Genomic DNA, 21,729 nt, shown 5'->3' on the forward strand with positions numbered 1-21,729 from the left:
CGCGCAGGACATTATGTTCACGGGATTATATCATTACTTACGATTAAACCAATCACATTATGTCGTTTTTCCAAACAGCGCATTTAATTGACAATTCAACACAATTCGTTATTGTATCTCAAAGTAAGTCTTCTAAAATGAATTGGATTAGCGAAAGTGGGTGCTTCTCCGCTGTGACGATCCTCGGCTGCTATTTCTCTCCGCCCATTTAATGCTTGGTTAATCCACTTCCACCCTCCTACACTAGGGCTAGCCAGTGCTGTCAGTGTTGAACGTCGGACTCGGAGCACAACCGCCTCCGTAAGTTGTTGTTTTTCGCTTATCTCGAATAGCCTGAAACTCCATTTTAAGGAAAGAAAAACGTTTTCGTAAAACTAAAACGGGGTTCAGATCGACCATGCGCAATGTCTTCACGCGTTTGCAACAAGTTGATTTTGCTGTCACTTAACGCCTCGTTGACTCTTGTAAGAATTCTGCTTTTTGAAGTGGTTCATTAAGCTTCTAAGTATTGGAGTGATTGATAAAGGCTGATGATCGAGGATTTGAGTAAAAATGTGTTAGGCTGGGCATCGTGAACTTGTTTGCATCAACTTGTGAATCGGTTGATTTCACTCAGTCTTGTAGCAAGTGAAATCATGCGCGTCTTTTCGGGCTTTTACATTCATTCTAATGAGGAAAGACAAATGTCAATGCATAACAATTTTAAGGCCATTGACAAAGCGCTCACGGAAGGTATCAGGTGGCATACATCTTGATGATAAGATCGCGGGGGTTGCGTGTGAGATTCAATTCAGTCTTAGTTGTGTAACCTGATCCATAATGAGTAGCCTATAGGCTGAAAGACAGGTATTAGTATACTAATTGACATAATGTAGTCGAAGAATAGCAGTCGATTGCTGTCAATAATCTATGACGACTAGGTCTAGCCTACTCAGGCAGCGCTGATTCTTGATGATTGAGCCGCGGCTTAGCACCAGAATCTTTGGCTCAGAAAGTCCCCCTTTTCACTGTAAAAAGGATTTGTTCTGGCTACGCAATAGGCGACACAGATTGAAGAACAGTTGAATACTGTTTACCAAATTCATTTTTTTTTTCAAACATGCAGGACTACCAAAGCCTACTGTAGGCCTACGCTTATTTGTTTTAAGACTATTTTATCCTTGTGTGCGCACAGAAATGACCTGTGCAGTTGGCAGATTTAGGATAAATTTAATCAGCATGGCGGGTTAGTCCTAGATGAAAAACATCACATTTTATGGTATTTAACCAAAGTGGTCTGTTGAGATGCTAAATAGACAGCCTTAAATTCTAAATTCTTGTTTTTAAATGAAAGTCATGATGCTAATCTCTTATTAAATAAATTCCTCTGATGTTCAGCATCAGATAAAAATATTGAAAATAGATTTTTAAGTAGGTTATTTAAATCACGGACACATAATACCACCAAACAGATCATATGTGAGCTACAACTGTTCAGTTCAGGTCTTATGCCCTAACATTTTACAGTAGCTGACAACACAAGGCCCAATTTCACTCTTGGTTTCTGTTGGAAATGTAAACAAAACCATTGATTTATAGAGGACATCATATTTCACACTTGTTTCTGGGTTTCATAGGGCTCTAATTTGAATGATGGGCAAAGTGGAAAGTCGTAAGACTAACTATAGCTAATTTAATACCATGGGCAAGACCTTAACAAACTATATTCTTTTTTTTTTTTTTATAGAAGTGTTATCTCTTATATGGTATACGGTACTCAGTCTCAGTGTCAGCTACTCTCCTCTGGAATGGGGAAAAACTGTTCCTGGCTATTGTGTCATCCGGAAGAAATACTGCAGTGCCATTCCTAGACATGAGTGCAGTCTTTAAACCAGAGTGGAATTTCTAACACACATTTCATCTCCATTGCCTTGTCGGATTGTAAACAAGGAGGGTAGTCAGTGTAGGGTTTGTTTCTTTCTGAGAGTTTTTGGTATTATTATCTCTCACACTCTGTCTCTCACATTCTTGTCTTCGCTCTGTCAGAGTGGACATCCGAGATGACGTCTTTGGCAGCGGAGTCCTGTGGGGCCGAGTTGAGTCCTGTTGATTTCATCCAGCTGCAGCAGTACATGGAGTGTGAGTTCTCTTCACAGTCTCTGTCGCAGCAGTTATGTTGTGGTAATTGCGCCACTCTTGAATGTACTGTGGGCGTGGGGCCTCTCATTAAGGTGCCACTTCACGCCTGCATGCCATTATGTAGCCTACTGTATTTGCGTAACAAGTCAAAGTCTGCTTTATTGTCAATTTCTTCACATGTCAAGACATACAAAGAGATCGAAATTACGTTTCCCACTATCCCACGGTGGAGACAAGACATATTTTACCAATTTAGGTCCACAGACAAACATAACATTCAAGTAAACAATATAAAAAGTAAATAAGAAGGCACATACAATAAAGAAATAAGAGCAGCAAAATTTGGGTTGAAATTGTGCAATTGTGCATACAGTAGACAGTCAATATAATAGTGCAAAAGTCAGGCCAATAAATGGCTGAGGTAGTTCTGTTTAACAAGTGTTGTTGTGTAATGTTAGTGGTGCATATAACTTACAATGCAGTAGTGCACCCCCATACCCCCCCCCACACCCCCACCCCCAGCAACAAGCTTGTCATTTGATGCCACAGTTCGTTTGTAGCATGGAGTTGTTTGCATTTGCACATGTACGATTTCATCTCTTAAACTAACTGTCTAATGCCATCTATGCTGTGTCCCAATAATAGACAGCAGCATGAGGGTGAAGGATGTCGTGAAGGAATTCAATGCTGGAGGCAAGCTGGTGCAACATAGGTCCGGAGATGTGAGTAAATTAGACAACGTTGCTGTCTGGCTGGCAAAATGCTTAATGCAATTCAGTCTGTTCTCCCATGATTGTCATGAATCTGCATTCTGTTCATTGTGTTCTAATGGGTATTACATGGTAGAATCATCAGATTAGGTTTAGATCTCAGTGTTCTGTCTCGAGCATTATTTTGTCTCAGTTGGTTACGTTAATGTAATTGCTGTGGTGAGCTGTTTTTGGGGTCTGATTCACTGATCAATTTATGGTGATGTTTTCATCTCCATTTGGCCTCCTCCTCACCTCTCCCTAAACTTCCTCTCCTCTCTTCTCCCTCTCCTCTCTTCTTCCTCTCCTCTCTTCTTCCTCTCCTCTCTTCTCCCTCTCCTCTCTTCTTCCTCTCCTCTCTTCTCCCTCTGCGCTCTCCTCCTTTCTTTGTCTCTTTTCCTCTCCTCGTTCTCCTTCTGTCATCTGTCCTCCCACTCACGTTCTGCTGTAGCGCGTCAACAGGACTGGTTTCTCCCTCTTTCTCAAGAGCTATCTGGAGGCAGACAACCTGCCCACCGAGCTCTGCCAACACCTCTATCAGTATTTCCAGGAGTCTGAGATGTGCAAAGAAAAACATAAAGACGGTATAATATCTAGTCTAGACTTCACCACCAAGTTGCTGAAAGGTATCCATTGCAAACTCACATAGCTTATGCATGCTTTCCTCTGTATTAGGATTTTTCTCCTTCTAGACATTAGTCATGCCACCAAGGTTGATTGTTGTTGGCATGACTGTACTGTCTTAATTAATTTATAGCGTCTTGAAGAGAAGATGCGTTGGTTGTGTAATTCATCGCAAAAGATTACATCATCTGCGTTTTAAAATGGGTTTGTGCTTTATCATGTAAAGGAAAATCCTTGCTTATTTAAGCCTCTACCATGTTAACTGCAGTTACTGATGAAAAGCTAATGGCCATTTGAATTATTTCATAAATCTTGCAGAATTGTTATGTCTGTGTAGTGGATTCTGATGCCTCACCTGGCATGTCTGTTCTGTGTCTCTTTTAGATGGTGTTTGTCTCAAGTCGATGTCGTGCTACTTTTCTGTTTTGGAGGAGGGAAAGCCCAGGGACAAACTGGAATGTGAGTCTTGATATTGTGTTAATGACTGTTTCATATGACGTTGAGTGGTAATAAATAGAACTTGGCCATAGCACCAGCAACAACTTCTGACTGACATTTCTGTGTTTGCATAGTTACCTTCAAACTATATGACAAAGATGGCAATGGCTATCTGGATAAATCAGTAAGTAATATCTTGATATGTTATGAAATATATCTTAAAACATATTGCTCAGTATAGCATCTACTGGTCACTGGAATCACATAGACTCCCAAGGAGGTCAGTTAAGTTAAGGCTAATGTTGTGATTTACCTTTGCAAATGATATTCAAATCCTATCTGATATTTGATTTACTGATTTGAAATACCTGTGAATTATTCCAGGAAGTGGACTCAATAATAACCCAGATGATGCGTGCGGCAGATTATCTTGGTTGGGACGTGACAGAGCTTAGATCGGTAACAGACTGCTTCATTTCCTTCAACTCTTGGTTGTGATTATGGTTACCAAGCAGACACTCCAAAGTGACTCACAACTACACTTCTCTTTTGAGTTCTCTCAAAAGCTGCCAATTTCTTTATTTTAAAGGTGCATTCAGGGATTATAATCCCACACACATTCTGGTGTTTGTATGCAGTCCTGGCTCTGTAGTAGATGTATATATACTCTTTTGATCCTGTGAGGGAAATTTGGTCTCTGCATTTATCCCAATCCGTGAATTAGTGAAACACACTCAGCACACAGTGAACACACAGTGAGGTGAAGCACACACTAATCCCGGCGCAGTGAGCTGCCTGCAACAACAGCGGTGCTCGGGGAGCACTGAGGGGTTAGGTGCCTTGCTCAAGGGCACTTCAGCCGTGCCTACTGGTCGGGGTTCGAACTGGCAACCCTCCGGTTTCAAGTCTGAAGCGCTAACCAGTAGGCCACGGCTGCCCCCGTAAATGGGAAACATAGAGGCTCAGAACAAACCATACACCAATAAACACATTGCTTCAGGAGCACATAGAAATAGCTGTAACTTGATTGGCTGTTGGTTATAAAGGGATCCTATGCCAGTCTTTACCTTAATACAACATCACTATCATTTTGATAGTAAACTATCTAGGTAAATAATCCCATTCTCCAACACACATATTGCACACTGCCCTCTCCCCACATACACAGCACACTATCCCATCTCCCCTGTCATCCCCCCAACACACACACCAAGACCCCTGGCAGTTGGGTTAGCCCCTTGAGCCGTGGATCTGCCCAAGGTTTCTTCCTTGGTAAGGGAGTTTTTCCTTGCCACTGTTGCTCTTGGGTGCTCCTTGTTGGTGCCCCCCAATCCCAATCCTCCCCCACCTTTTTTATGCAGCCCTTGCCACTTAATCTACTAAACCCCTCTTCTACTGCACTTTTTACCCCCCCCCCCCCCCCCCATTAATGCACAAATAGGCTGACACCAGACATAATTTCACTGCATTTCTTACTTCCAGTAACTATATGCATGTGACAATAAACTTCCTTGTATCCTTGTAATAGGGAGAATAGCACACCTTACGTAGCCCTAGCCTGTCCATCTACAGAGCCAGGCAGCCTTGCAACTTGCTCTTTCCACACCCACAATCACTAATTGCTTTACTGCAACTGTGCAATAGTTCACAACGTATATGAAATCGTATCATATTACCTTATCAACCAACATGGCTGTTTGGAGATTAGCTTTGCTGATCTGTACACGTACGGTGCCCAGAGGGAAGGGTGTTGGGCATGAGTGGTGTTTACGACAGTTGTGTAAAATACAAACACTTCGCAACTGCGAGCCCAGTAGCAAAAAACCCTTGAAACTGTGTTGGATGCCTTTAGATATAAATAAACTCTCATCAGTCCACATTTCAGATCACACTTGAGTTTTTTTCCATACACCTATGATATAAGTATTTTTTCATAGATTTGCTAAATCTAGTTCATTTTATACTACAACTCTTTTGCGCTTGGGCAGTGAAGAGAGTGACAGAAATTCTATCAAGCAGTGATTGTATTTAACTTTAAGACCGTCTTAAGTTACATCTCATCCTAATGTCTTGTTTTGTGCCTTATGAATACACGGTCATGAAACTATTCATGAGTTCACACATTCGGAGAAGAGATAGTTATGAGTCAGTAGGATGACATGTAAGGTCTCACTGGGCAGACCTCTCTTCAGTTCTCTGTTTGTTTTGTGATGAGGCCTGCAGTTGCTCACAGTTGACTGCTATTGACCTAGCTCCTGGAGGACACAATGACGGCCATAGATGCGGATAGCAGTGGGACGGTGACCCAGCAGGAGTGGATCGTGGGAGGGATGAACAACGTGCCTCTCCAAGTTCTGCTTGGCTTAAAGGCAAGTTTTTCTCGCCAATTGACTAATACGCTTTTCACTGACGGCCAGGAAATTGCACTGAAACGCGAGATCCAGAAGTACTAGCTCAGCATTTCCGGTGGCCGTTTGTGGCGTAAGCTCTTTTTCTAAAAGCAAACCACAGGCCTCAGTGTTGACACTCTGCCAGCCCTTACAACGCTCTAATGTGACCACAATGTTGTTTGGCTCTGAGTCAGATTGCGGAGCAGGACAGCCAGCACACATGGCGGATGAAGAACTTCACCAAGCCCACCTACTGCTGCGTGTGTGACGGGATGCTGATGGGCCTCCGCAAACAGGGCCTCTGCTGCAGTGGTGAGTTCCCACCAGCAGGGGGCTCAGTTTCTACACCATGCAACATCACTACTCTATACTTTGTTTTAAAATTGATTTGAATAATTGATTTGCTTACGATAAACTATTTATGATAATGGTGTTTCCATTTAGTGGGTGAAGACTGCTGTCTATTGGTGGTGAACCAAAATGGTCTAAATGTGTTTTTTATTCTTTCTTATGGCAAAAGTTTGCAAATACATGGTCCACAGTCGCTGTGCCAACAAGAACCCTGGCCCCTGTGTACGCACGTATGTCAAGAACAAGGCTGAGATTGGGGTGAGGCTGCAAGAGGTCATTTATTTTGAAAAGAGCAAAAAAAATAAAGGGGGTTGCCTGGTTTTACGAGGTCATGACCTTGTGATTGTTTTGTGTCTGGCTGGCTGTCTGTTTATGGGCTGTGGCGCTCAGGTTCCCATGCATGACTGGATCAGGACAGAGAGCGATGCCAGTAAATGTGACTCCTGCCCAAAGAAGATTAAAACTCTGACAGGAAAACGCTGTGCGTGGTGTCATCACAAGGTACAGGCTTGCTGTTCATACAAATATATCAATGACTATGTTGGTGCTATCGTATATTTTACTTATCAATATTATCTACTTTAATTATCAATACGTGTGAAAACGTGTGATTTATTTATGCATTCACATGTGGAATTTCACAGCGCCACGATGAGTGTGTGCCTCTGGGCTCTTCTGAGTGTGACTGTGGACCTCTGAGAGACCATATCCTACCCCCATGGTGCATCAGTCCCCTTCTCAAGGTAATTCTCTTAATCCTCTGCCATGACAGTGTTATGCATTTTAGGAAATGACTGTCTGCACCTGTAACTGCTTTATCCAACATCATTGTATTACATGTGGCACATAAGTTACTGTGACCTTGTGGTGTGTGTGTGTGTGTGTGTGTGCGTGCATTGGTGCCTGCTTGTGTGCGTGCATTGGTGTGTGTGTGTGTGCTTGTGTTGGGGTGTGTGTGTTTGAGTTGGAGTGTGTGTGTTTGTGTTGGGGTGTGTGTGTTTGTGTTTGTGTTGGGGTGTGTGTGTTTGTGTGTGCGTGCAGGAGGATGAGGGCCACGGCTCATGCGCAGAGAAGCCCCTGATGAATATGACATCAGAAGGAACCCACTTACACGTAAGATTCCCTCTCCTCTCACGTTAGTACACCTCTCTAACTGATGCAGAGCATGTCCAACTTGAGACCTTGTTTACATGTGCAGTTGAGGCAGTCATATCTCAAGTCATGTACTTCTGGAGCCTTGTTTGCTGTTTCTCTACATGTCTGTTTCTTTCTTGCAGCCTTCTGTTGTACTCAAATTGTCTTTTGTAGGTTAATAAAGTTTCACTCTATCTTATGTTGAATGAATTATGACTTCTAAGGACCAGGAAAACCCATTAACGCTTGATCTACTGTATCTCTTTCAGATCACTCCTCCACCACAGACGCATCCTCTTCTGGTTTTTGTAAATCCAAAAAGTGGAGGGAAACAAGGAGAGAGGTGAGAAATTATGAAATTTGAACCCTCCACATTAGTGTACATTAAGCATACAGGACACCCTATTTGGGTGGAGCTGTGTGATCAGTTGTGTGTGAGGACTGTGGTTGTTGACTTACTAGTAACAAACATGGCCTTTGATAAGAAAAGAACAAATAATCTTTGTGTTGTGACAATGTGACTTCGTTCTGGTGAAGCCATTTTGTCCTATAAAGATAGTGATACCTTCTCACTTACTGGAAATGTCTTGTGCGTTGTACACAATTCAAATCTGTGTCTCCTTGTCACTGTGCTCAAAGTTCAATCAAATTAGCCCATTTAGAGATAAAAAGCTATGAGTCATTGACCCAAATGTCAGATATAGCTAAACCACAGAATCTACTCTACACTAATAAAATGGAATTTACAATGTATGGCACAATGTACAATATTGAAATAAAAATGTTCTAAATTTCAACAAAGAACATTATCATTGTTATTTTAGACGTTCAGTAAGCGCCATTACACAATTCTGTACTTATAGGAGTTGTTCTGCTTTTTGTTTCTTGCTGTTAAATAAGGGTAATGAGGAAGATGCAGTACTTCTTGAATCCACGACAAGTCTTCAACCTCAACAATGGAGGACCAAGCCCTGGGTGAGGCATGGAGGCACCCCCTGGCCCTCATTTAAACAATGGGCAAAGTACCAAGTCAGGCAATGAGCAAAAATGAACTGAAGCTGATTTAATAACTTAGCGAACAAAATGAACCTGCTAATTCAATACTATAAGAAAGATCATAAGTGCAAACATGGGTGGGTCAGCGTAGTGCTTCTACATGCCACATGATTGCTTTAGGTCACGCCTGAGGCACTTTGCTCTTTGCACAACTTTGCACTTTGTCCATATTTAAATGAACGTCCACAGTGTCATTTCACTATTTAGAATGACACGAGCCACACCCATCACCTGTTTTTGTGAAAAACACAGAGGCACTTTGCAGCATAGGATTTCCAATGCCCTGAGTTAAGTTAATCATTGCTATATTTGTTAAGCTCAAGTGCAACCCAGACACTTTAATTAATTATGCCTATAATGATTTGACTCTTATTCCACTTATTGCGATCACTTTTTCATAGATGATCATGTTCCTTTATCGTTTGTTTCTTTCATGTTTCAAAAAACAAGTGTCTGTTTCGGGTAAAAGGTTGCAGGGATATTATGTTATCAATATAATTTGTACTGCTAGTTTTCATACTTATCATTTGTGTATTATATGCTTAAATATCAGGCTTCACTTCTTCCGAAACCTTCAGCAGTACAGAGTCTTGGTTTGTGGTGGTGATGGCACAGTTGGCTGGATCCTAGATGCTATTGGTAAGATTTTTTTCCTGGGGCATAACTGAGCAAAATTCCAGAATTCCTTTGATAACTCGCAGACTCTTGCATTAAAGAGTGCCCTCTTGATTATGGTTATGGTTATGGTTATGGTTAAGGATTTGGCAGACGCCTTTGTCCAAAACGACACACAAATACAAAACAACATAATATTTAAAATTGAACAGGGAACAGATTAGAATGTTGGTCAAATATAATAAGGAGAATAGTAATAATAAACAACAATATCAATTCAATCAATAGCCTAATAAAATAAGCAATGAAAAATGAGGGGAAAAGCAATAATAAAACAATAATGTCCATTCAATCAATAATATAAAAACAATGACATGGTAAGAATACATTAAGGAGAATATCAATAATAAACAATAATGTCAAATTAATCAACAGCCTAATGAAAATAAAACAATATTATACAAACCATAACACATAAGATTAGCATTGTATCTGCATGTCAGCCCACATTTTGTTGATTTATAAGAGTGACATATGAATTACTTACATCCCTCAACCAACTCCGCTATATACTGAGAGCTCATTGCATCTGCTCTGGCAGAGCCAGGCTAATATGAACAGCAAATATTCCTCAAGCAAACCAACAATCTGCTTAACTGCTGGGTGTTTTTGGCAGACAAAGCAGATCTTCCAGTGAACCCACCTGTGGCTGTTCTGCCCCTTGGCACAGGGAACGACCTCGCACGCTGTCTGCGCTGGGGAGGGGGTGAGACATATCCCATGGCAATGAGTTATATGTGTTGTTTTAAAATGTCCTACTGCTACACTCAATTAAGTCTTGTAGTTATGTGGTATATGTTGCCTTCCATAACATAAAAGTCTCTCTGTCTCTCTCTCTCTCTGTCTCTCTCTTTCTCTCTCTCTCAATCTCTCTGTGAAGGATATGATGGCTCAGACCTCAGAGAGATCTTGAAGGAGGTGGAAGCGGGATCTGTGGTTCCCATGGATCGTTGGAGTGTGCGGGTCACCCCGAACAACCCTCAGGAGGAAGGGGACCCTGTGCCCTACGAGATTATCAACAACTACTTCTCCATTGGGGTGGTGAGTTTAGGCCCAGTGAGGAGGGAGTCTAGAAACACTTCAGTGAGCTGAAAGAGGTGACACAATTCGCTTGGTCCTCCCAGTTGTAGCGGCTCCACTGAGCTGAGTTCAACCCCAGTGCCCTTTGGTAGGAAACTGTTCTAAAAAAAGAACAGTTTCATTATATGCTTGAAGGAATAGCTCAGCATTCTTTTACATTTGTAGTTAGAAAAGGATTGTTTTGTACTTGTGTATGGCAGCCACAAGTTGCCAACAGCATTTGGACCAAAAAGTATACCATATATACCAAATATTTTATATTTTCAAATATATATTTGGATAAGAAATGCCAAAATATTCCTTCACAGTACTCTTAGTCAGGGGGCCTATGTGGTTTCTGTGGGATTGAAATGTTAATTTTTGGAGAGTGGTTGGACTGTCTTTAGAGGTCATTGAACATGGAGAAAAATGATGTCTCCATTTTTTTTACCTGTTTTAACCAAGGGGGCAGGCGAATTCCCGGAAGTAGAAGAATCGACGTAGGCTGGAGGGACCACCTCTCTGCTAACTCCCATAGAAGCTCATTCATTCTAGGATTTTTTTGAAATACCATAACTTCATATAACATATATCCTGTGCTGATATTGTAGCTTCTGTGTAATCTACATAAACACTACAAAGGCAAAACAGACTCGACTACCTCGTCCGTAACGTTGGTTACCCGTAAGAAGAATGGTTAGCTTGTTTGGTTGTAGGGAAGCTAGCTTTGACGTAATCTCTCTTTCGCGCCGTAGGGAGATAACCGTATTGTTTGGATAAGAAGCTCAGTCCACCTTACTGTCTATGACGGTAACTCATAAGCAAAACCTAGCATACACGACCGTATGTTAAGGTAAAGCCAAAGATTGTTAAGGCGGAGCAAGATATTTCATCAGGAGCCACTTCCGGGAACCCGGATCGCACGAGGGGGGGGTCAAAATCCCCCTTTATGCAGAGCAGAGGCAGCGACTGCTCCATTGAAGTCTATGGGCATAGCTCAGAATTTCACCACATATGCTAAGGTCTTGGTTCTATAGAGTTAGGAATGTGAATTTCATGCACATTTTCATGATCCTCAAACCCTTCTGAACATTTCAGGTACATTTGTAGCATTTTTGAGCAATCCAGTCTGGAGAAAATCAACCTTATATCAGGTGTGCGCCGGTTATTTCTGCCGCTGCTGTTGGCCGGTTGCAACTTACGCTCGTCATACGTCATCGACACGCCTCTTTATGCAGACAGGATTCGATCCCCATTTCGCGCCCATAGACATGAACTACGACGAAGTATCTTGCTCCGCCTCAACAATCTTTGGTAAAGCATTACACAGAGGCAACCTAATAATAATAAAAAAAAAAGTAAACCTAATTTTTTTTAAAAACGGCACTAATCATTTCAGAGGTTTTCGATGGATTGACCCTAGGTCAGAAAAGTGGAAAGAAGATCAGCTTCAAGGCTAACTTTTTTGTTTTGTTTTAGCATGACTGTTTTTGAAGATGATCATGTGTGGTAGCTTCAACATTAACACGACTTGGTGAGGGTGATATTAATAATAATACATAAATAAATGTTTAACTTTGATGACTTTGAAGGCGAAGGAAGTGTGAGAAGAAAGTTAAGTGTGAGTCTGCGCAGTACTGGGGGGACCAACTAAAAAATCGTTCTATTTGACTCAGTGCCCTCCCATTGAAAACGACGGAGTCTGTTCGTCCATTTCTTTTACTGTCTATGGTTTTAACCCTATTTTTGTGAATTTGTATATTTCACTATAATTAACACCAACACCATTTTAACAGTATGATTGTATGTCAGTATTATGATTGTATGTCAAACAATTAGAGATAAGATCAATAACCAATCAGTTTCACCAAATACACATAGGCCTACTCCATTGCTGAAAGATGGCAAAATCACAGAATCACAGATGAGACCTCAACAACATTTAATTTATTTACATATACACAACATATTAGATCTCACCTCCACAATTTCCTCATCAAAATCTACAACTAGTCTACTAAACCTTATTCCTACTCACCTTCTTAAGACTGCTCTCCCCTTCCTGGATAATGTTTTGCTCTAGATTATAAATAATTCAATGCTATCAGGGCATGTACTGCAGTAGTTTAAGACATCTGTTATTAAGCCCTCCCTCAAAAAACCTAGTCTTGTCGATACTGGTCTTCCTGGACCTCAGCGCTGCCTTTGACACCATAGACAATGACAGGCTTGAAAATTTGATAGGCATCAAAGACTCCGCACTCGCTTAGTTTAGATCAGTGTTTTTCAACAACTGTGCCGGGGCACACTAGTGTGCCGTGAGAGATCATCAGGTGTTACTCACTGGTCCAGAAAAGCAACTGTTGCATCAAAGAATTTATAACCACATACTCTCATTGATTGTATGATTGCACTATTTGTGGTATGCAGGCATTGTACAACGGGGGCCCCATATCCAGTATTCACAGAATCATCACATATCCAGTTCAAAACAACAATTAAATGAGATATAGTCACCTACAAATGAAACAGAGGGCGCTTGTTATATTGAGCAGGTCTTGCAGAAGCCATAATAAGGCCATATCTGTGTATTATTTGAAATTTTAGGCTATGGTATGTTTATTTTTTCTTCACACAGGATTAGTGTGTTAGTGTGCCGTGGGACATTTTAAGTGTCAAAAGTGTGCCGTGGCACAAAAAAGGTTGAAAAACACTGGTTTAGATCATACCTTCCTAACCGTCAACAATTTGTACAAGTCCATAATAAACCATCTATCCAGATTATAGTAAAATGTGGAGTGCCTCAAGGCTCAGTACTCAGGGCCCCTGTTGTTTAGCAGATGATACATAACTATACCTCTCCATAAAACCTGATGAATTAACACCGTTAGCCAAACTTGACACATGTATAAGAGATATAAAGACATGGATGACGAATAATTTCCTGCTTTTGAACTCAGATAAAACAGAAGTCATGGTTTTAGGTTCTAAAAAGATGAGGGATATCCTATCCACATCACAGGCTACATATAGTGATCTTCCACTAACCTCATCCACAAGTGTTAAAAACCTAGGAGTTATAAGTGACCAGGACCTAGCACTAAGTAATCACATAAAACAGATCACCAAGACTTAATTTTACCATTTAAGGAACATTTCAAAGATAAGGAAGTCCTTATCCTTACCAGATGCCGAGAAATGAATGTCATCTCAAGGATAGACTATTGCAATGCTATTGCAATGCTATTATGCTGGCTGTAATAATACCTGTCTAAAGAGCTTACAGCTTATACAAAATGCAGCTGCTCACACACACACAAAAATATGAACATATTTCCCCCATCCTAGCATTTTTACACTGGCTACCTGTTAAAAGTCATTGACTTCAAAATATTACTTATAGTTCTTGGTTGGTTGCCTGCATTGAAAGAAGACACCTCATGAAGACGCTCTTTTGTCTGCTTCTGACAGAAGAAGCACTTATCTATGCTGGCAGCAGCTGCTGCTGAACAAGTGTCCCTCTAGATGACTTGATGCAGTTGCAGGTGTTGCTGCAGGTTCAGAAGATGGTCTACCGTGTTTTTTCTGAAGACACTGAGTCCTGCCTGCTTCACATGATTTCTAGTAGTGAATCTTAGCATGCTGCAGATGCTCACTGTTACAGGTGGATTTGTAGCAGTTCCTGTGCCAAACTGCTTTGTTCTGTTGTAAAATAACTGCACTGTAACAATGTAATCGTTGGCTGATCTGTGATGCCCATCTCCATACTCTCTCATGGACAAAAACAAGAAATTTGGCATATGTCTCTAGTGATGGGTCATTCACCAGTCCACACACATCTGCCACTGGATACATAGCCCAAAATCTGTTTCTTTTAGAATATGTGTGCCATCACCTGACTAACAGAAAGACACACCTCAAAAACTAGACTGTGCCACCATGAACTATGAAAATGTGCTTGCTCAAATGTAGAAGGCTAGAAGGTCACTAATATCACCAACCATGAAGAACAGAGCACTATGTGTTTCAAGTTATTCGATATTCTAAATTCTATCACTGCCAGCTATCAACAGCCAACTGTCACTGGTAGTCAGGGATGGATTACTGCATGGGCCTACCGGGCCCAAACAGTCAGAGGGCCCAAGCCATTGCATGGAATCATTGCCTCAATATCAACACATCATATCAACACATAGGCTATGAATCTGATTGAAATAAAGTATTGGCCATCCCCAAAATGCACCAGAATACAGGAAATCACATCAAATAAATTTAAAAAATGTCCTCCGGAACAATTAGTGGGGGGCCCTTAATACATCTGGGCCCAGGGGCCTGAAAGTTCATAATCCGTCCATGCTGGTAGTGTCTCTCTTTCTCTTTCTCTCTCTTACACACACACACACACACCTGTCTGTTTGTCTAGCTGATCCTTTACCCTTTCTTTTCTTCACACTTACATAGGCTTCGGAAGGCCTTACAGACTTCAGCTGGTACTATGTAAAAGTCTATTAAACTTGATTTAACAGAGATCTCTGCACTTTGTGCTCTGAAAAAATGTTTTATAATGTTGTATTGTTTATGTGGTCCACTTTTACACACTACCTTGTAGAATATCTTTGCACCAAACCCTATGCTATAATACCAGCAATGTGAGGTTTATGGACAAAACACCAAATTTGACCTTTTCTGAATTTGACGTTTGATTTGGGTCCTTCAAAACCTTCAAAGAAGAACCTTTAAGAACCCCTAGAACAAAGATATAATACTCTCCAAAAATTAACATGCGAATCCCACAAGCCCCCAAATTAGACACATAGGCCCCCCTACTATCTATTGTTTACAAAGGGTAGACTTCCTTTATTTCTGCTTGAGTTCTTACTTCCTCTGCCAGTTTGACCCACGCTGTATTTACATAGACTAGATGTAGAATCATGTTTGTGTCAATGTGTCATACAAAATACATTTGATCTATAGTATAAATAACACAGTATTACTATGTTTAGGATGCCTCCATTGCCCATCGGTTCCACGCTTTGAGGGAGAAGAACCCACAGAAGTTTAATAGCAGGTAAATCTGCTGCTCATGAATCTGTTCTTTTTTTTTCAAGACATGGGTGGGATTGAGTTGCGTTGATGAATTTTGTCGGATTAAAATCATGTACCAGATGCAGTAAATATATTTAGTCAGCCTTAGATTTTATTGCATTTGGTCCTGAAGAGTGACAGAAAAATCATGGGATCATTTGAAGGGTGCTACAGTATGGGTTAAAAGTTACTGTCTGACTGCATCTACATTTAGACCACTAGATTAAATTAGATTAGATTACATTAGATTCAACTTTATTGTCATTGTGCAGAGTACAAGTACAAAGCCAACGAAATGCAGTTTGCATCTAACCAGAAGTACAAAAAAGCAGAAAAGTGCAATGTGATATACAAAGTATAGACAGGTGATGCATAGGCAGGACAAGAAATATAGTGCAGTGTAGACAGTATGCAGTTGGTTTACAGAAGGTGGTTTAGAGTCATATAAATTAGATATAAATATGTGCAGTGTATTAGCAGTTACTTTATAAGAGCAGAATATGGCTATGTGATATGAACAATGTATGAACAACATGTACAGATATATGCAATGTATTAAAGGAATTATCCGGAGTAAAATGCACTTTAGATCGATTTACGGATGATTGGGGGTACATACGTTGAGTTGACATCAAAATCATGTCATTCAGATGTGTTTTGAGAAAGTTCGATTGTACCGTTTTCAGTCAAAACTCGTAGCCTGGAAGTGAGCAGGGCATATCAATTTCGCCGCTACAAAACGCTATTTTTATACCTCTTCTACAGTTCCAAACAACATAACACTTACGTGGTAGTGAGTAGAGGGTCCCTAAAGCCAAGTCAATTGCTGAGTGTGTTGTAACACGCTCTGGAAATTCACAATTTCGTCACCGTTTAAAAAAAAAAAAAAAACATAGTCCAGTATTTCTTTCGAAATTGAAATGAAGTTGTATGGACTGGACTATGTTTTTTTTTATTTTTTTTAAACGGCGACGAAATTGTGAATTTCCAGAGCGTGTTACAACACACTCAGCAATTGACTCCTACAGACTTTCCCCTGAAGATGGCAGCAAAGATGGCAACATTTCCGGAAAGGTACTTGATGAAATTCATTCTGGACTCTCTATCCGACCACATAAAGACCTCGGGATACTTCGGTTTGGCTTTAGGGACCCTCTACTCACTACCACGAATGACATGATTTTGATGTCAACTCAACGTATGTACCCCCAATCATCCGTAAATCGATCTAAAGTGCATTTTACTCCGGATAATTCCTTTAACAGAATATATTGTGAGAAAAACAGAATAAATATGGATATTCAGTATAACCCATATAGACAGATATGTACAGTATGTACAGCTATGTGCAGTGTGGTAACAGTACCATTGTAGTGCAGATACAGTAACATTATAAAAGTATTAAGAATAAGTATGTGCAGGATGGATAGTATGAAGAGCAGTAGAATAAGGCTATGTATAAGTGTAATGATATTAAAGAAATGAGTTGTTGTTTTCATCTTGTCTTTAAGAGCAAAAAACAAGCTGTATTATTTCGAACTGGCCACATCTGAGACCATGTCTGCTTCTTGCAAGAAATTGTCGGATTATCTTTCTATTGAGGTGAGGAACTGGTGTTTAGAAAATGCTGAAATAGTAAGCGGTGGCTCTACTGTATTGAATGAAGTCTGTTTTACCCTTGTGAGGCACAGGGCTCAGACAAGGAGTGAGAATACGCTGTCCCCTGTCAATATGGCCATGGAAATCGTATTAATTTATTTACAGTTTCTTTGATAGGGGCAGACATATACATAGACAAACTTAGAACAGTTATCTGATGGAAGTATCATAGTATTTATAGCTAATGCTAATTTGTAATATCTGTTGCGAGAAGGTGATGTTCGCATGATCACACAGCTCATAAAACAGGCTTTACTCTGCTTTTGATAAACCATTGTCAGCCAGGGGCAGCCGTGGCCCACTGGTTAGCACTCTAGACTTGTAACCGTAGGGTTGCCGGTTCGAGCCCCGACCAGTGGGCCGCGGCTGAAGTGCCCTTGAGCAAGGCACCTAACTCCTGACTGCTCCCCGAGCGCCGCCATTGTAGCAGGCAGCTCACTGCGCCGGGATTAGTGTGTGCTTCACCTCACTGTGTGTTCACTGTGTGCTGTGTTTCACTAATTCACTATTGGGTTAAATACAGAGACCAAATTTCCCTCACGGGATCAAAAAAGTATATATACTTATACTTATACTTATACTTGTCACTGCAAGCTTCCTATTGTACTATAAGACTATGCCTTACTGTTGCTTCCTTATTAGTGTTGTGGGGTTCCACTGGACCTGAGTAGTATGGACCTACAAGGTATTGCTGTTCTGAACATTCCCAGCATGCACGGTGGCTCCAACTTGTGGGGAGAATCGCGGAAGGACGAGGCTGAGAGTGTCACAAATTTTCCAGACGTCATTATAGATCATGACACTCTGAAGACTAGGTCCCAAGGTATGCAGGAAAATATATCAAAAGGAGATGGCTCTAAAATTATACATATCTGTATTGTCATCATAGTAAAGCTAACTGATTTTGACTTTATGCAAGATCCCACTTCTCATCTATTCAGTGACCTTCTGATCACAAGAGACATTGGGGCTGTTTTGTAGAGACTATGGCACACATTATACTCCACAGCTAGTTTAGTCTACCCATTCTTACTGTATTCATGACACCCTATTGTTGCCAGTTTATTAACCTCACCCCCCAGTAGAGGGGGGCATTGTAATTGGGTCTGTCCATCTGAGTGTGTGTGTGTGTGTGTGTGTGTGTGTGTGTGTGTGTGTGTGTGTGTGTGTGTTTTCATGATCATCTGGAACCTTATTAGAATGCAAATGTTTGAATGTGGTTTCCCTTTGGTGGTCTGCAATTCTCTGACTGCTCTTGTCTGATTCAATGGTCATCATCTAGGAAGCAATATAAAAACAAATTTCCTCTTATTGGTGATCAACAATGTTTTAACTTCATTGAGGTCCATTGGTTTCTGGGATTCACCAATGTTTTCTCATTTTTGTCCTTCACACAATTTTATGAATGGTTGAGACCACTCTTACCAAGATTTTTGTATTTTGTATTATATATTAGATTATTGTACTATAATTGTAATGATTGGATTATTACTTTTGCAGGCTAAAGGAGCACTATTGATCCGGTGATCCCAGTTAAAACAATAAAACCTTTGGATGATATTGTGTGCATTCAGCTTCTGAATGGCTTACATACTATTAGATGCTTTGGCCATTCAAGTATGAGAATGCACTTTTAACAAGCAGTCATGTGCCAACAATTTATGATCAAGTTGGATTCAACATTAAGTTCACCAGGGTAAGAGCATACTGATTTCTTTTCCAGATATGAGTGATAAGCGCTTGGAGGTGGTTGGTCTGATGAGTGCTCTGGAGATGGGCCAGATATACTCTGGGCTGAAGAGCATGGGCCGCAGACTGGCCCAGACGGCCCAGATCACAATCAGGTGCTTATGCAGACTAGCAGGCGCTCCTTTCCTAGCTACCGTGCTGGTCTGCCTTTTGAGGATTCACTGAAGCCCCTCTTTTGACTCTGGCTGTCTCTGATTTCCCCAACAGGACATTAAAAGCTCTGCCCATGCAGATAGATGGAGAGCCATGGATGCAGCCGCCATGCACAGTGAGTTGAAGGAAGAGTTTTCTTACATAATTATGGGATGTTGGGATACGGGATGGGATATGGGATGTCTGACCAAAACTACATGACGTGCATGTAGTCTAGATGAGTAGTGAGAATGACAGGTGTGTTTATTGTAGGGGCAGCTGTGGCCCACTGGTTAGCACTCCGGACCTGTAACCGGAGGGTTGCCGATTTGAGCCCTGACCAGTAGGCACAGCTGAAGTGCCCTTGAGCAAGGCACCTAACCCCTCACTGCTCCCCGAGCGCCGCTGTTGTTGCAGGCAGCTCACTGTGCCGGGAATAGTGTGTGCTTCACCTCGCTGTGTGTTCACTGTGTGCTGAGTGTGTTTCAATTATATACTTATACTTACTTACTTACTTACTTACTTACTTACTTACTTACTTATCTGGCCTTCACAAGACCATTTAAAATATAATTCCAGCAATTAATTTGAAGATCATACCAAAAGTAGTTAGCCTGACATCCAATACTTTTTATAGGCACTGTATACATTTAACAAGGTAATGTTATCTGGTTCGATGAAAGCTGAAATTGCAAGGATGGTTTTTCGTCTGCGGGTCGCTAACCAGCTATCCTTTATGGCTATGCTAGATGAACGACTCCCTATATTACAAGTTTGTTTACCATCAAATAGATTTTGAAGCTGTTATATTAAGTTATTACACTCTCTTCATAATGCTGAAGAATGCTCCATTCACTTGAATGGGCCTTCCGAACATTCGGTGGTCTGCTAATTCTCAATAACAGACCGTTGCTAAGTATAACAGACCGCTGTCAAGGAAAATGGGTTTTGTGCTTCTATTTCACGTCTTTCATATCACTACGCAAGGACTAGAACTTCATTCAAAAGTGAAAGCGGACGGTTGATCAGCTGTGTTCTAAAGAATGTTTGATTCTAGTTCAGCGTGTGCTGTTGCAAACTATTTGTTTCTCAGCAAAAGCCACGATGAAACGGTAACAAATAAGATATAGCCTAGTCTATGTAGGCTAAAGAGTCATATCGTGGGGAGTTTATTGTTTCGGTTTGGCAAGTAGCCGTGTAATAAGCGGGAAAATGTATAGAACGCCGGTCATTATTGGGAAAATAAGTCCCTTCAGGACGGAACAAGATCCCTCCGCTGTGCGTCGGGGTCCAATTCGCCCTGTCGGGACTTATTTTCCCAATAATGACCAGCGTTCTATACATTATCCCTTACGTAAAAAACTTGTGTAGTGCTGCTTTAATGTACAGTAAGTAACATTGCAACAGTCTGGAATAAGCTGTAGAATAGCATACTTGTCAAAAAATGTGAATTTAAAGGTAGCATGAATCAAAATTTCTCACCATCAAGGAAGGATATTTGGGGAGAAAAACCTTACTGTAAATGCTACACTGCTACTTTCTTTAAAATATTTTTTGTTTATTTATCTCCAATCCTCTCCTACCAAGATTCAAATTACCCACAAGAACCAAGCAAACATGCTTATGGCATCGCCCTTCAAGTCGACGGGCTTCTTCCACCTCAAATGAAGAAACTTGAGTGCCCTGCAGTCTCCTACCTGACTTTGCTTGATTTTCATCTATAGCTTGATTTTCATCTATAGCTTCATTTTCTCCCCCTACCCCCTTCATTTTCTCCCCCTATGTGTTTGTCTGTGTGTCTGTCTGTCCATCCAACTGACTTCTCAAGGCGGAAGTATCACATCACATCAGTCTCTATTTCCATGTTCACTTAATAACCACAGACAAACAGATCAGCCATGAAATGTGACATGGTTCATTTCAGATGACAAATGTACTTTTTAAACGTATTTGTATTGGTTATCAGTAACAGGTGTTCTATTACGCCACTTTGTGTTATATTATACTACTGTGTAAAGAGGGAGAAATATTCAATTTCAGTTCTTCAGATGGATTGCATTTAACAATAGCTTTTGCAGTGTGGTCATAAGTTATTTATTAACATAGTCACATAATGAATATGATAGGTTTGCTGTTTGTATTTGTACAATTACATTTTTATTCAGTTTTATCCGGTGTAGTTCTAATCTCCAGTTTGGAAATGTGTTCATCTTCATAATAAATTGATATTAAAGTGGTTTTGATAATTACATTTCGACATACATATCGATGTTTAATGTTTATTAAAAAAAAAAAAACAATGTGATTGTTTTGAATGGCTGAAAGAATCTTCATTAGTTCATGATCAGATCAATGTTGTATTATACTGTGGCTATGAGTGTTGTATGAGTGTTATTAATACCATCATTTCCTGCCTACTACTGCTATACATTGATTTTGCTAAATTTCTTCCACACTCATCTCTATGTCCAGGACAGCACAGTTTGTGCTGTTTCCAACACATTTCTTTT

General features: G+C 40.7%; 1 protein-coding gene across 5 annotated transcripts; it reads left to right on the forward strand.

Annotated features, from left to right (window-relative positions):
• Window positions 1-200: 200 nt before the first annotated feature.
• dgkab (diacylglycerol kinase, alpha b) lies at window positions 201-21,455 on the forward strand. Of its 5 annotated transcripts, none has more exons than XM_042089926.1 (24): window positions 201-300; window positions 2,026-2,118; window positions 2,764-2,840; window positions 3,319-3,493; window positions 3,876-3,950; window positions 4,064-4,113; window positions 4,314-4,388; window positions 6,182-6,298; window positions 6,514-6,631; window positions 6,840-6,928; window positions 7,061-7,171; window positions 7,315-7,413; window positions 7,712-7,783; window positions 8,074-8,147; window positions 8,705-8,779; window positions 9,414-9,499; window positions 10,152-10,241; window positions 10,416-10,576; window positions 15,598-15,662; window positions 17,191-17,281; window positions 17,981-18,161; window positions 19,062-19,182; window positions 19,295-19,355; window positions 20,807-21,455. In XM_042089926.1, the coding sequence occupies exons 2-24, from the start codon at window positions 2,040-2,042 to the stop codon at window positions 20,885-20,887; spliced, it is 2,223 nt and encodes a 740-aa protein (XP_041945860.1). In that variant the 5' UTR covers window positions 201-300; window positions 2,026-2,039; the 3' UTR covers window positions 20,888-21,455. The 5 variants fall into 5 exon arrangements, with proteins under 5 accessions (XP_041945860.1, XP_041945862.1, XP_041945864.1 ...); XM_042089928.1 differs by having other exon boundaries at window positions 3,319-3,451; XM_042089927.1 differs by lacking the exon at window positions 201-300 and adding an exon at window positions 1,829-1,942.
• The last annotated feature ends 274 nt before the right edge of the window (window positions 21,456-21,729 follow it).

The sequence above is a fragment of the Alosa sapidissima genome, chromosome 4 (genome assembly GCF_018492685.1).
Source record: "Alosa sapidissima isolate fAloSap1 chromosome 4, fAloSap1.pri, whole genome shotgun sequence".
In the NCBI taxonomy this organism is placed as follows: Eukaryota; Metazoa; Chordata; class Actinopteri; order Clupeiformes; family Clupeidae; genus Alosa; species Alosa sapidissima.